This window comes from Lepidochelys olivacea, assembly GCF_965140295.1.
Source record: "Lepidochelys olivacea isolate rLepOli2 genome assembly, chromosome: 2".
Taxonomy (NCBI): domain Eukaryota; kingdom Metazoa; phylum Chordata; order Testudines; family Cheloniidae; genus Lepidochelys; species Lepidochelys olivacea.
In genome coordinates, this window is record NC_140412.1 from 85,572,487 (window position 1) to 85,587,891 (window position 15,405).

Here is a 15,405-nt window from a genome sequence, read left to right on the forward strand (position 1 = left end):
CACAAACTCAGGCATACTAAAGCTTTGCAGCTAAATTCATTGAAGCATGCTCCAGCCCAGGGCTGTAGGGGGCAGAGCAGAACTTTCCTTGCAGTTATGGCTCTGGGCCCGGGGTGCTGTGAGCTGAGCACTGAAACTAAGAGCAAGAAAACTCTGTGCTCAGTAACTCCCATGCTGGTGCCCAACCAGCATGGAAGAGGAAGCTGCCCAATTCAAATGCATTAGGGAATAGAGCTGGTTGGAGGTGCAGGAGACTCGGACTGGAGGCTGGCAGGGGGTTGGGGAGAGGGGAACTGGGAGCATGAGCTCTGGAGGGAAATGGGGTGGTGCAGGACAGAGAGACTGAGGTTGAATCAGGAACTGTGGGGAGACTGAGATGAGGAGCTGGGGTGAGGGATGATGCACTAAGATTAGATGAGGAGTCTGGGCGGGAGACTGGGATGAGGAGCCATTGGGCATGGGGAACTTGGGCAAGGGAAAGGAGGATGAGTGGAGGTCAGAGCAGGGAGAGACTAATTTGATGAGCTGGGAAGTGGAAAACTGGGACTGGCTGGGCAAGGAGAGTGAAACTGGAATGGGGAGTGGAGACTGGGATTGGGGAACAAGGATCTGGAGTGGGGTAGAGAAGGACTGGGGCACGGACAGTTGGGAGGGTATGGGGAAGAAAGGAGCCAAGTTTGGGGCAGAATGGACAGAAGAGTCTGTGATCTCTACAGCATGGTCTTTCCAAGCCCTGTAATTGAACCCAAAGTGCTGGAGCCTCTCAATTCTTCCGCTGTTAGCAAGCGTCTGTGAAACCCACTGGCAAAATTGTCTCTCTCATCCCCCTTTAGTGCTGGTTCACATACAGGATAACTACCTACTACTGCTCTCAATAACACAAGTGGCAGAGTTCTGTACAGTGAATCTAAGGGTTCCAACCCTTTTAATAATGCACATGGCTGTCAATGTGATGCCACATGATGGAATTTCTGGGGGGTTTTTTTGTTTGGTTTTTTTAACCTACAAAATAACATACAAACTACATTAAATGAACATTATTAGAGTTGCAAAATCAAGCACTGAAAAATTAGGAAATGTTTGTACAACCTTAATTGGCCCCCTTGTGAGTATGCATGATGATAGTCTTTCATCACATGATCAAGTATTGTTTTTCCCATCGGATCATTGCCTCGTTCAGTGAACAGGGTGAATCTACTCTCGGGATGAATCAGGGTTGTATAGTAAAGGAGGCTGTTGTCTGTAAGACTCTGTCATAGTCTGGTTGGGAGGAGGGGGTCCAGACCAGTGAGGGATTGTGTTACTGCCTGCCCTGTAACCCTGAGTGCGTAACAATGCTTTTCTCCTGTAGCTGCCAACCTGGGTTGCTCACAACCAGCCTACCAGTATTCAGGTCACTCCCTGAGCATCTGTATGTAGCTGCAGCCCTAGTCCAGCAGCCCCAACCCCAGCAGCTGGCCAGTAACACACGAGTCGCACTCGGGCTTGCACCAATCTGGGTTACAATCAGCAAGATGACCCCAGTGCGCTCCCAGTCCCAAATTTCCCCAAAATCACATGCCCTGAAGTATCCAGCCCTCTTCGGGGCAGCTTAGAGAAATAATACATTTTGTTGCTCTTTTATAGAGACAAAACCACTTCACAGCTTATTAACTTAACTGGGGTAAATATACTCTTCTCTTTAAACACAGCATTGAGTTGCTTTATAGTAAAATCAATGTATTTTATTAATTTTTTATTAATATTAATTAAAAATTTATTAATAATAGGACATAGGTTAAGTGATGCTAAGTAAAAGCAATAAAGTTAGAAAGTTTTACAAGCAAAAGTGAAAACACATGTCTAAAATTCTGAAACTTAATCTAGCAAGATACAGGCTTTGTTCAAGATGGTTTCTCTCACCAGTCATTCTTTTTCTCAACCATGGTTGGCTTTCCCTCAGTCAGGACCTTCCACAAAAGTACAAGGTGCTGGCTTCCCTTGTCTTCCCATGTTCAAAATGTCTCCTGGTTTACTGAGTAAACCCCCAGATGGTACTACTGAGTTACTTTGGTGTTAGCCAACCTGGGAAATCAGGCAGGCATCTTTCAGGTGATTCTTCAAGTGATTGTCCACATTTCTGATGTGTATGTGTCCTGTACACTTTAGGGGTACCCACATTTACCCTGTTCCTAGGGTTCAAGGCGTAGCCCCACATTCTAGGGCACCCACCTTTACCATTCTATGGTCTCAGGTCGTAACCCTGTTGATTTAGGCATCCATCCTTACCCTTCCGTGGGCTCAGGGCGTAACCTTACACTCTGTGAGTTCGCAGAGCCTTTACCAGTGAAAGAGTCTTATACAGTAACAGCCTTAACCTCTATTTATTAACAATCACCAAAACAGAATGCACACACTAAGCATACACAATGCTCACCACTCCTAATAAGGCAGACAAACTTTTCCTGCTGGCCAGTCAGGATCATGTCATCCAGGAACTCCAGCTTCTGCATGATATAGTTGGCAGGGTGTTGAGGTCTGGCAACTCTGATCTTAGGGCTGTGCCCTGGAGTTGGTTCCAAAGAACTTCCTTTTGGACCCCAGTTTATATAGTGAAACTTGAGTCCTGCTTAGCTGTACCTCAACCAGTCATTTTACTAAGGTGATACACAAAAATTATTTGACCAATCCTAACATATTGGGAAACAATTCTTTACTCAATCATACTTTACCACTTTAGTTGATTTAAATCTTTAAAATTAATTATGCAACTGAAACAATCAAAGAACCAGACAGAGACCATACAGATAAACAGTAGAGAAGTAGGGGCCATAAAGGCAAAACAATAAAGAAGTAGAGATTTCACAGCCACAGCTGTTGATAAGTGATTCTTTGCCAGACAGAATGCTATCAAACAAAATTATCTTTAAACATCTTAAGATGTGTTTCTTTATCTGGTGATGGTGGGTACTATTAGGACAGAATCTCCTTCTTAACAGCCCAATATTACATTATTTTAATGTAATTGAGATGGAATGTGAGGATGTGACTTTCTGCTTCTTAGCTCATGGCTGCTGCTGTCCTAATGTGGCTTCAAAAAAAAAGACCTCAGACTTTATGCCCTGTGTCTGTGAGATTGGAATCTTTTGAGTAGCAGTGTCCATTGGACCCGTGCTTACACACCCTCCAGTGCCCTGTAGCAGATAGTAAGGTAGCATGAATGGTGGAGCAGCTGCAACAACAGTTCTCCAGTTTTTGTTTACTGCTTGTAGCTTCAGGATGGCACACCTGCAGTGTCTGTCTTTGTACACTCTGATTTATCTTTCTAGGTAGTTCTTTAGTTCTCGTAGCCTGGTGTCATTGTGTAAAACACACACACAGTAGATTTTAGAAGTCTTCAAGGCCACATGTTGCTCCTGCATTGGAACTCAGCCATGTCCAAGGGAATTCAAATCACCTGCATTCAAGTCTTGTCCCTCTTGTAAATCTGCTATTCATATCAGTGATGGACACTAAGTGTCTCTTCTACCCAGGAGCCGTGCATATGCTCTGCAAATGCTCTATATATTGCTCCTTTTTCAAAAAGGAACCATCAGGGCTTTGTTGGCCATGGAAGGTGAGAAAACTGCTCCACTGGACCAGACTACCACTGAGCACCCTGAGAAGATGTCACTCCACTCTCGTCTCTAGAGCCAGTTGAGAACGGAGGAAGTTCCATTCCTCCATCACATAGTTGTCCAGAACCTCCTTCATTTTTTCAGATCAAGAAAGAGAAGACTGAATGAACTCACAGTCTGACTAGAGATATAAATCTCCCTGTCCAGCCCTGAGCAGATCCAACTTAGGAGGTAGTCCAAAGCCCAGATGGGGTCTTGCTGATGGCTTGGCACTGGTCTCTGTTTGGCCTCAGTACAGACTTTGGAAGCAGAGTCCCAGCAACTGAGCGTTAAAGCATCAATTGCTTCGGTGTCAGGCAGTCAAGCCAGCCATTTGGTCAAGTAGTCTCCATTGTCTACATGTTCTCTCTGAGGAGTCTTCTAGGATGGCCTTTGGAAAAGTGGATTCCCTTTAATGGGCGATCAGCATGTCTAGCTGCTCCATTATTGTGCCTGAAAGGCTGGTTGTGGGTGTTCCCAATCTCACAACATATTTCAGTAATATATACAGCAATACCTCACATATAATGATATCACATACAATCCAACAGAATATTAGTGTTCAACAGTTCAAGACTTTTAAAATGATATAAGGCATATTTTGTCCAAAACACATATTTATGATAGTGGTGAATATGGGGGTTCCAGGGTGCTGCTTTGAGGTACAGAGTGACACAACTCCATTCTTTCACAGGTGGGGGCACTCAAATTTAGACCTGTTTTGTATTTGACCTGAACAACAAATGCTGCAGATTCTGCTCTGTAGGGAGAACCGGTTCTGGCTATGCTAGACGGCAGTGGAGAGGAGCGGCAGTGCTGGCTGGCCCTCTGCCCGGCCCTCTGCCCTTCAGGTTTGGCCCTGCAACCTCTGTCAGGATCTGACTGCTGTGCGCCACTCACTCTGTTTTGGTCAGGCTGCACCCATCATGACAGCGGGGCTGAGGGGCCAAACCTGAGTGGGCAGTGGGGTGGCCAGAGCTGCTGCTCTTTGCCATTGCCTATCAGAGGGTCCAATGCAGGTGACTTGATGCCCCTGCCAGTGGTGTACACAAATGTGTAACATGTGTAAGGCTGTGGTGATGCTGTACCTTCCAATTCCTTTGATACTGTGAGAGTCCTCAAAAAAATCAGATAGGATTTAGCCCTAATGATAATGGTATCTTCTGCCTGGCCCAGGGAGTTTTGGTATTCCAACCTCATGAACCTGTCAGCATGAACCTGATCACCCTCCCAACACACCCAAATGTGATCTCATAATTGGAGGGACAAGTTCTACATCCAGATTTAGCGTCCCTCCATTTCATAATCTGGATGTTGGCTGGCTGACTTCTGTTGACAGTGGATTATGTTCTTTATCAGTTCAAAACATCTGGAAACCAAGCATCCTAGAACAAAGAGAACTAGCCTTAGTGGTATTCTTTATGAACTTTTATACCTTGATAAAGTATCCTCAGATGTCCAGATTAATCAGAAAGGGCAGACTAGAAAAAACATTACCTCCAAAAGACAAATTAAGGAGTTAATACCTCTTTGTATAAGAGTCACATTGCAGTTCTCATGAGAAAAAGGCTATTCTTGTAACTCCAGAAACATTTTGCTTCAGAAAATAAATCTACCAAATAAATTCTGTGTTTCAGAAAATAAATCTACCATCACTTTTTTCCAAACATTTTTCCAAGCATTCTTTCTGGGAAAACAAAGTTAGGGCATAAGTGAACATCCCTAGAATATTAGAGACTGTTACAACCATGTAGAGTACACACACTATCTGTATTAGTCCAAAATACCAGGGCCTTAGGGCCTCAAAGGCAAGATGTTAAAATCTTGCATCAGTTGTTATGGTAGGCAACAGGGAAATATTCTCAGAGGGAATCAGGGTTCCTTCTGCAAGATCTGTAGTAACTTTGTGGATAGAAAATATCTGAGCCTCAGCTGAGGAATTTTAACAAGTAGATTTCCATTTTTCTTCAGAAGCATCCTTTCTAAAGAAGGTGCTACCGGGTTAGTTCCCAGATCATTTTCTCAAATCACATGTCTTTACTGTATAGAGGGGAGCTTTTATTTCTGCCTATTTTGCTCTAATGATGATAATTAAATTCTGCTGTATCCTTTTGCCCCTATTTCTGTGATTCAGTGCTCACTACTTTCTATTTATTATGACTGAGGAGAGAAGCTGTGCAGCAGAATGAGAAATTTCATATTTGATCATTTTCTTTCAGTTTTTAGCTTCTCTTGTCATTCAGATCTGCCTGGAATACAATTTGTAATAATTTGGGAATTTTTCTCTGAAAGGAGACATAAATATAAACTTACCTGAAAGTTGGATAATATATTCCCAAGTCTTAATGCTAATTACAGTTTATTGGAATGTTCAAATAGCTTTTGGAAAATCTCTTCTGGTGGTCTGAGGGGAAAGGCGGGGATGGGAACAGAGGTTAGCTTCAGAGTCCAAGCAACAGTGATGTACCACCTCTGAATTCCACAGGTCAGAGGCATTATCCATTTGTTGCAAATGAGGAAAGAAGCTGCTAAAAGAAGATTATCAGTCAAGAAACTTTTCAGTCTCCCATCATAGAACAAATGTTACCAGTTTCAGGTTTTTAACACAGTCCTGGTTTTGGAGACCAGCATTTTTCCATTCATAGAATCATAGAATATCAGGGTTGAAGGGACCTCAGGAGGTCATCTAGTCCAACCTCCTGCTCAAAGCAGGACCAGTCCCCAACTAAATCATCCCAGCCAGGGCTTTGTCAAGCCTGACCTTAAAAACTTCTAAGGAAGGAGATTCTACCACCTCCCTAGGTAATGCATTCCAGTGTTTCACCACTCTCCTAGTGAAAAAGTTTTTCCTAATAATCCAACCTAAACCTTCCCCACTGCAACTTGAGACCATTACTCCTTGTTCTGTCGTCTGCTGCCACTGAGAACAGTCTAGATCCATCCTCTTTGGAACCCCATTTCAGATAGTTGAAAGCAGCTATCCAATCCCCCCTCAGTCTTCTCTTCCGCAGACTAAACAATCCCAGTTCCCTCAGCTTCTCCTCATGAGTCATGTGTTCTAGTCCCCTCATAATTTTTGTTGCCCTCCGCTAGACGTTTTCCACTTTTCCACATCCTTCTTGTAGTGTGGGGCCCAAAACTGGACACAGTACTCCAGATGAGGCCTCACCAATGTTGAATAGAGGGGAACGATCACGTCCCTCGATCTGCTGGCAATGCCCCTACTTATACATCCCAAAATGCCATTGGCCTTCTTGGCAACAAGGGCACACTGTTGACTCATATCCAGCTTCTCGTCCACTGTAACCTCTAGGTCCTTTTCCGCAGAACTGCTGCCTAGCCATTCGGTCCCTAGTCTGTAGTGGTGCATTGGATTCTTCCATCATAAGTGCAGGACTCTGCACTTGTCCTTGTTGAACCTCATCAGATTTCTTTTGGCCCAATCCTCTAATTTGTCTAGGTCCCTCTGTATCCTATCACTACCCTCCAGCGTATCTACCTCTCCTCCCAGTGTAGACTCATCTGCAAACTTGCTGAGAGTTCAATACACACCATCCTCCAGATCATTTATGAAGATATTGAACAAAACCGGCAGCAGGACTGACCCTTGGGGTACTCCACTTGATACCAGCTGCCAACTAGACATGGAGCCATTGATCACTACCCATTGAGCCTGACAATCTAGCCAATTTTCTATCCACCTTATAGTGCATTCATCCAGCCCATACTACTTTAACTTGCTGGCAAGAATACTGTGGGAGACCATGTCAAAAGCTTTGCTAATGTCAAGGAACAACACGTCCACTGTTTTCCCCTCATCCACAGAGCCAGTTGTCTAGTCATAGAAGGCAGTTAGATTAGTCAGGCATGACTTGCCCTTGGTGAATCTATGCTGATTGTTCCTGATCACTTTCCTCCCATGTAAGTGCTTCAGAATTGATTCCTTGAGGACCTGCTCCATGATTTTTCCAGGGACTGAGGTGAGGCTGACTGGCCTGTAGTTCCCAGGATCTTCCTTCTTCCCTTTTTTAAGGATGGGCACGACATTAGCCTTTTTCCAGTCGTCCGGGACTTTTCCCAGTCGCCATGAGTTTTCAAAGATAATGGCCAATGGTTCTGCAATCGCATCTGCCAACTCCTTTAGCACTCTCAGATGCAGCGCATCTGGCCCCATGGACTTGTGCTCATCCAGCTTTTCTAAATAGTCCCAAACCACTTCTTTCACCACAGAGGGCTGGTCAACTCCTCCCCATGCTGTGCTGCCCAGTGCAGTAGTCTGGGAGCTGACCTTGTTCATGAAGACAAAGGCAAAAAAAGCATTGAGTACATTAGCTTTTTCCACATCCTCTGTCACTAGATTGCCTTCCTCATTCAGTAAGGGGCCCAAACTTTTCTTGACTTTCTTCTTGTTGCTAACATACCTGAAGAAACCCTTCTTGTTACTCTTAACCTCTCTTGCTAGCTGCAACTCCAGATGTGATTTGGCCTTCCTGATTTCACTCCTGCATGCCCGAGCAATATTTTTATATTCCTCCCTAGTCATTTGTCCAATCTTCCACTTCTTGGAAGCTTCTTTTTTGTGTTTAAGATCACCAAGGATTTCACTGTTAAGCCAAGCTGGTCGCCTGCCATATTTACTATTCTTTCTACACATCGGGATGGTTTGTCCCTGTAACCTCAATAAGGATTCTTTAAAATACAGCCAGCTCTCCTGGACTCCTTTCCCCCTCATGCTATTCTCCCAGGGGATCCTGCCCATCAGTTCCCTGAGGGAGTCAAAGTCTGCTTTTCTGAAGTCCAGGGTCCGTATTCTGCTGCTCTCCTTTCTTCCCTGTGTCAGGACCCTGAACTCGACCATCTCATGGTCACTGCCTCCCAGGTTCCCATCCACTTTTCCTTCCCCTACTAATTCTTCCCGGTTTGTGAGCAGCATTCAGACTCTTCCTTTTTGCTACAGCAGCTGCATGTATTGCCTCGCCCTGGATCACCTTCTCCTTGCCTAGAGTAGAGTAGTGTGTCTGCACAGAATTATTAGTCATATTGTACAGATGGGGAACTAGAGGTAGAGAGGGGAAGTGACTTGCCAAAAGTGCTTTCTTTCAGTTGTTAATCTTGCACTACAACTAAATGATCAAATTTGCGCTAGCAATAGCTGGTGATACTTCTCAATAGGATATTCAGAATTTATTTGAGAATTACCAATTTCTCAGTGTTGGTGACTGCCAAAAAAAAAAAATCATAATGGTTTATTTTTGTACACTATCTCCCAAGATTCATTACTAGTAAAAATTTATTTAACTCACTAGTTTAAAAATTGTGAACAAAAGAACAAATAAACTTAGGACAAAGCCGCCTTTGGCAGCCATTTCAAAACATGCATGTAGTTTGGTGCAAAACATGTGAATAAAGAATCTAATTGTAATGTCGTGTAAGAATTTGAAATACCCACATTAAATTGCAATCTAATTTCAGACAGGATGAATGAAATAATGGCGTGTTGTACTGAGAGACAGTTTTATTTCTTCCCATAAGATGCTCTCCTCCCTTGGTTCTTCCTTGATTTATTCTGTTTTGTCTGATTTTTATTGCTTAGTTTTGCTACATCTATACTCTGTATTTACTAAGTCATAAATTCCTCGATTTTTGAATAATAAAAATAAATTCAAGCCCCCTGAGATGAAGGTGTGAATGAGTGATACATGGGCAAAATTTACATTGGTATGTATGTATGGAATACTAAGTTAGAAGATGTAAAACTTTAGTAATTAAAAAAAAAAAAAGGTTTTGGATGTGCCCTCTTACTACGGCAAGGATTCCATAGAAAAAGAGGAGGCAACCTGGGAGAGGGGAGGATAGATGTTTTTGTACTGTCTTTTAATTGGTTTTAGTTTTTTCTACCCAATTGCTCCTATTTTAGTCTATTTAATAGTAAGTCACTTGTGAAAGTGGCTAAAAAAGCACAGTTGTTTATAAAGCACTTCTGAGTATCTGTGTGGGACACAGCATAACTAGAGGGGTATAAAAGTGGGCTTCCACGGTTACTGCTTTCTCATAAATGTATGCTTCTAGTGGCAAGAATTTGGCAGTGAGAGAGTTTACCTGCAATCAATGTGATAAATTGATCAATTGAATTCAAACTCTTGTCTCTCTCTTTTTTTAAATTTAAAAATATGGTGTGTGTGGGTATTTGTAATAGGTATAATTAGTTCCTAGAACAATAAAGATTATAGCAAATCTAAATTTATGTAGCTGAATGATCCCTTTTTCTGTTCAAGCTCCTGTTGGGAATAAGGAAATCATTTCTCACATTAGTCAACATGGGGGTAAATGGCCTTACTGGTTTAAAAAAATGGGTGAGTTTGTCTTTAAAATATTACCTTCAGTTTATCTATATTTTGGAAATTTTTCTTTTTAACTTTATTTTTATCTGACCCTATCTAGAAAATATTCACAAACTTGGGAGCTACACACTGAAACTACAAGTGGTGTTGAATGAAAGTAATGCAGACACCTATGCAGGAAGGCCTCTACCATCTAAAATATTTAAATTTAATGTTGTAGGTAAGGAAAATTCAAACTATTCCAATTTTTTTCAATTAGATCCTTCACAAATGCTCAGTTCTTACTTTTGACTCACTATATTAAACGTGTCTTGGGTTCAGCTTCAAAATAAATTCAGTTTTGGTTAAGTGTAGGAATGATACCTTCAGCAAAGAGAAAGTGGTGTTTGAAGGCCAAAGTGTAGCTTCACAGAGGAACTTCGGCACCTAACTGCCACTTGAGGTACCTGAATTCCAGAATCCGGCCGCACTGGGATTCACAGAACCCTGCTCAGCTGCCCCAGAACCCTGTAAACCCCTACATTTGTTCAATACCTAAATTTTTGCAGTTAAAGTTCCCTAAGTACCTATGTTTCTGCTTCTGACATGTGCACTACAGCCCTCGGACAGGCATCTGGGTGCCTGAGCCCAGAGCGATTCACAAATCGGGAAGATCAGGCCATTCTTCCATCTTGCCTGTGGGGCCTGATCTAGTAACCATGATCAGAGCCTGCTTACTGAATTGAGCCCTTGTAGGCAAGCTTATGCTAAAGGGCTGTGGGACAGGGTTATGGAGAGGAGAGCCTCCCTCATAACTTTTATCCCAGTAGTTAGGGTACTCACCTGAGATATGAGAGACCTCTGGTTCAAGTTCCTCCTCTACCTGAAGGGGAAAAGAGATTTGAACTGGGATTTGCTACCTCTCAGGTGAGTACCGTAGCCACTGGGCTATGGGATAGTCTTGTGTCTGGGGCTCCTTCTGTCTCTCTGATTGAAGTTCTAGTTTGGATAAGTAATGAGTGATTTGAGCAGCGGGACTGGATCCTGGGTCTCCCACCTCCCAAGTGAGTGCTCTAACCACTAGGCTATAGAGTCATTTTCATGCTTGCTTGCTCACTTTCTCTCCCTCCTCTAGCTCTAGCCCAGTCACTCTTTCATTATTTATTCACAGTGGAACAGCTTCAACAGAAGAGATTGAGGGAGCTCCACATCAGAATATCCCATAGCACAGTGGCTAGGACACTCACCTCAGATGTGGAAGATCTCTGTTCAAATGCCTTCTCCCTCTCAGGTGGAGGGGGGACTTGAACCTGGGTCTCCCACATCCCATGTAAGTAACCCAACCATTGGGCTAAAAGTTATGAGGGTGGTTCCTCCTATGCCCCCTGGCTTCTTGCCACAAAGCCATAGGTAACTAATGCCAAGAGAAGGTTTGCATCTGAGAATTCTCTGCAAAGGGAGGTGCCTCTCTGGAGCCCAGACTTGGGCTCCTATCTCTGAGGCAGGGGCAAGGCTTCACATACACCCTCTTTTGGCATCTCCCATTGGCTAGTTTAAGGGGGAGCGGCCTAGCATGCTGGCTTTTGTGAATCCCATTCTGATATGCCTATCTCTCCCCATTCATTATATAGGAAGCCAAATACCAAACTCAGGCTTTGTGAATCCCAGTGATTTTCTAGGTGCCTAAAAGTTAGGTGTGGTAATGCTCTGCCTCACCATGCCTAAGTTCCTTTGTGAATCTAGCCGAGGTATCAAGTGGTTAGAGCAGGAAAGAGCCTGATGCCTGCCGATCCACCATCTATGGCAGATCAGATGATTGCTTTGTGTCTTAGTCAGCCTCACAAAAAAAAGTAGGATTTTGATATAAGCTAAAAGCTACCCTTGAACTGAACTTCCCTAAAATGTTTATAAAAGAAAAAACAGAATTTCTCTCTTTAGTAGATTTGAATGTAGGGTACTCACTCGACTAGATTTGGGAACTTTTTCATAATTTCATCTTGCTGACTAATCCTACTCTTTTATAAAACTTGGAAAAATTGGCTGACTTTACAATACATTTGAAAAAAAAGTATATATGATACAGAAATTGACTAATGAACCCAAATATGAGTTCATACAACCTAAAATATTTCAATGTGTATTACAGTCTAATTCATCTATATTTTTACTGTTATATTACAAGAAAAATGTTACTGAACATCAAATACATCAGTGCGTATTCAGAATATAGATAACTTTGTATAACTAGTTGGAAGATACAGTTGCCTTTGAATATAGTAAAGCAAACTACCAGAAAGAAAACAGCATTTTCCACTACACTTGATGTTAAATAATTCATTATTTGTCCCTTCAATATACTCTGATACATCTATATTTGCTCTAAAACCAGTATATGGTGGGTCAAGTGTTTCAAAGAGAGTTAGCTGATTCTGATTTTAGTGACAATGTGGAGCACGTCTGCTATAGTTGTATCATGTACTTCAGCCACAATGTTACTGGCTTTTTAATGAGAGGGTAAGAGAAATGGAACTGCTTCAACTCCTTCAGAAGTTGCCTGGCCCTCTGGTGCAGCAGTTGGGAGAATATTACCTCCGACAAATAAATTTTGGAGATTATTTCAAAGGGTTACACCTTTCAGTATATGTCCAGCCCCTATTCCCACCCTCCTTCCCCATCCCTCTTCATGGACCCTTGTCACAAGATCTACTGTGCCACAAAATGGATTGTCTGTTATGCTTAGGGGCCACAGAACCGGTCCCGGTGCATCTCAGGGGCAAGGGATTTTACTCCAGGTATTTTCTGATCCCCTAAGCGAAGGGGGAGGTTGGAGGCCCATTCTAGATCTAAGAGCATTAAACAAATGCGTGACGGCACAGAAGTGCTAGATGGTCATGCTAGCAGCCATTATTCTAGCTATAGAGCCAGGAGATTAGTTGTTGGCCCTCTACCTCAAGATGCCTACTTCCACATTTCAGTACGATTTTCACACAGGAGATTCATACAGCTTACCTTCAGGCAGGACCATTATCAGTACAGGGTGCAGATGAGAGGCCGAATGTCCTCGTTACTGCTCCAGGGTTGGCCTGGGAAAATATTCCATGGGAGAAGCCCTCATCCTCTAATGGGACAGGGACCTCTTGTATGCCTTTTTCTCTTCTATCCAAGGTTCTGTTGATAATTCGACTGGGCAAAGCAATTTATTTTAAGATAGTTAGCTCCCCAGTAGACTTGATTCCAATTTACAGAGCTCTCTGTTTGTACTGCGTAGAGTCCATGGCAAAGATTTTTAGAAGTGGCCAGTGATTTTTGGGTGCTTTGACTTTTTCAAGCACGTTTTCTCAAAACGTGGGGTGGGGTGGGGGGGGCTTATTTCCAAAGCATTGGTGTGCTCAGAATTTTTTTTTTAAATCAGGATGCATTAAGGGGCTCAAGTTGGGAACAACTGGGTATCAAAAGTGTTTATCCTTGCATGTAAACTGAATTTCGTTTATGTAAATCAGAAGAATATGTAAATAGTCTCTTTAATTTTACAAAGCTATCCACTGTCCCTTTGGATTTTGTTGAGACATTTCACAGTGCTTTGAAGTTGCAGACATGTTTTATATAAGTTCTTACATCTATATGTTTGCATTTTAAACAGTTACTCCTAAATCCATACAGACTGAAGGAGAGACTGGGAGGTTCTGATCTATCAGTGCTGCCAAAAATCTCAGTTTATTGTCTACTTGCCTGTTAGGATGGGACCCCCCACCCCTACCCCATCAATTGGCCTATTAGGGGGGAGCTTAGGTGTCTGTATTGATGCCTTAGTTAAAAGAAATATAACGTGCAGTTACAGATAAAATTACCTACATTAACTTTTTTCTCTCTCTTAGAGGGGAAACCAGAAAAATTTTCAGTGGGTCATTTGGATCCTCCATTTCGAGTTGGAGTACCTTTTAATATTCCTTTGGACTTGCAGGATGAATTTGGTCATCCCACACATCTGGCAACTGATATTAAGCCAATTCTTGAAGCTAGGTAATGAAACGTATCAAATTTTTATTCTCCCTTTTTTGTAACTCTCTTAAACACTATTGTTCTTTAATTTTACAAGGTGTTGGACTAGGTATTTTTAATGTAAATTGACTTTCACTTCCTGTTGCTTCTAAGCGTTTTTACATCTTGTGTATATTTTGGGTGAGAATTAAAATGCTTTTCTTTAAATTAATTTTAATTTATTTTTGTAGTGGTTTGACTTTACAGTATGAAGAAATAAGTAAAGGAACAAGTTGCGTCATTAAGGGTGTCACTGCTAAAGGCCACGTAAACAATTACCTGGGCAAGGTAGGCTGAGTGATTTAAATTTGGGCAGTATATTAAAACTGCTCACTGTTTTACATGTAAAATGCATTCTAGTGTTCTGTTGTCTTTATCTGTTCATATTAGAAGTATGGGGAATAAGCAGGAAGAATTCAAAATTATAGTAAATAAACACAACTATGACATAGTTGGCAACACAGAGACATGGTGGAATAATACGCATGACTGGAATATTGGTATAGAAGGGTACAGCTTGCTTAGGAAGTACAGGCAGGGGAAAAAAGGAGGAGATGTTGCCTTATATATTAGAAATGTATACACTTGGACTGAGATTGAGATTAAAATAGGAGAAAGACTTGTTGAAAATCTCTGGGTAAGGATAAAAGGGATAAAAAAACAAGGTTGATGTCATTGTAGGGGTCTACTACAGACCACCTAAACAGGAAGAAGAGGTGGATGAGGCTTTTTTTAAACAACTAACAAAATCATCCAAAGCATAGGACTTGGTGGTGATGGGGGACTTCAGCTGCTCAGACATCTGTTGGGAAAATAGCACAGCCGGGCATAGATTATCCAATAAGTTCTTGTATTGGAGACCATTTTATTTCAGAAGGTGGAGAAAGCTACTAGGGGAGAGGCTGTTCTAGATTTGATTTTGACAAAGGAGGAGGAACTGGTTGAGAATTTGAAAGTGGAAGGCAGCATGGATGAAAGTGATCATGAAATGGTAAAGTTCATGATTCTAAGGAATGGTAGGAGGGAGAACAGCACAATAAAAACAATGGATTTCAAGAAGGCAGACTTTAGCAAACTCAGGGAGTTGGTAGGTAAGATCGCAAGGGAAGCAAATCAAAGGGGAAAAAGAATTGAAGGCAGCTTGCAGTTTTTCAAAGAGACATTATTAAGGGCACAAGAGCAAACTATCCCACTGCGTAGGAAAGATAGGAAGTATGGCAAGAGACCACCCTGGCTTAACCAGGAGATCTTCATTAATGTAAAAAAATCAAAAAAGAGTCCTATAAAAAGTGGAAATTACACCTCTACCCCGATATAACACGGTCCTCGGGAGCCAAAAAATCTTACCGTCTTACAGGTGAGACCGCGTTATATCGGGGTAGGGAGAGGAACCACTTCCCGCCCCAGCTCAC

General features: G+C 42.3%; 1 protein-coding gene across 1 annotated transcript in view; it reads left to right on the forward strand.

Moving 5' to 3' along the window:
• Positions 1-15,405, forward strand: part of SMCHD1 (structural maintenance of chromosomes flexible hinge domain containing 1) — a 165,034-nt gene that overhangs the window by 48,217 nt on the left and 101,412 nt on the right. Inside the window, exons 17-20 of the mRNA XM_084620188.1 lie at positions 9,911-9,988; positions 10,077-10,196; positions 13,831-13,975; positions 14,185-14,281. Of these exons, the coding sequence (XP_084476314.1) occupies positions 9,911-9,988; positions 10,077-10,196; positions 13,831-13,975; positions 14,185-14,281 (440 nt within the window). The remainder of the gene's footprint in view (positions 1-9,910; positions 9,989-10,076; positions 10,197-13,830; positions 13,976-14,184; positions 14,282-15,405) is intronic.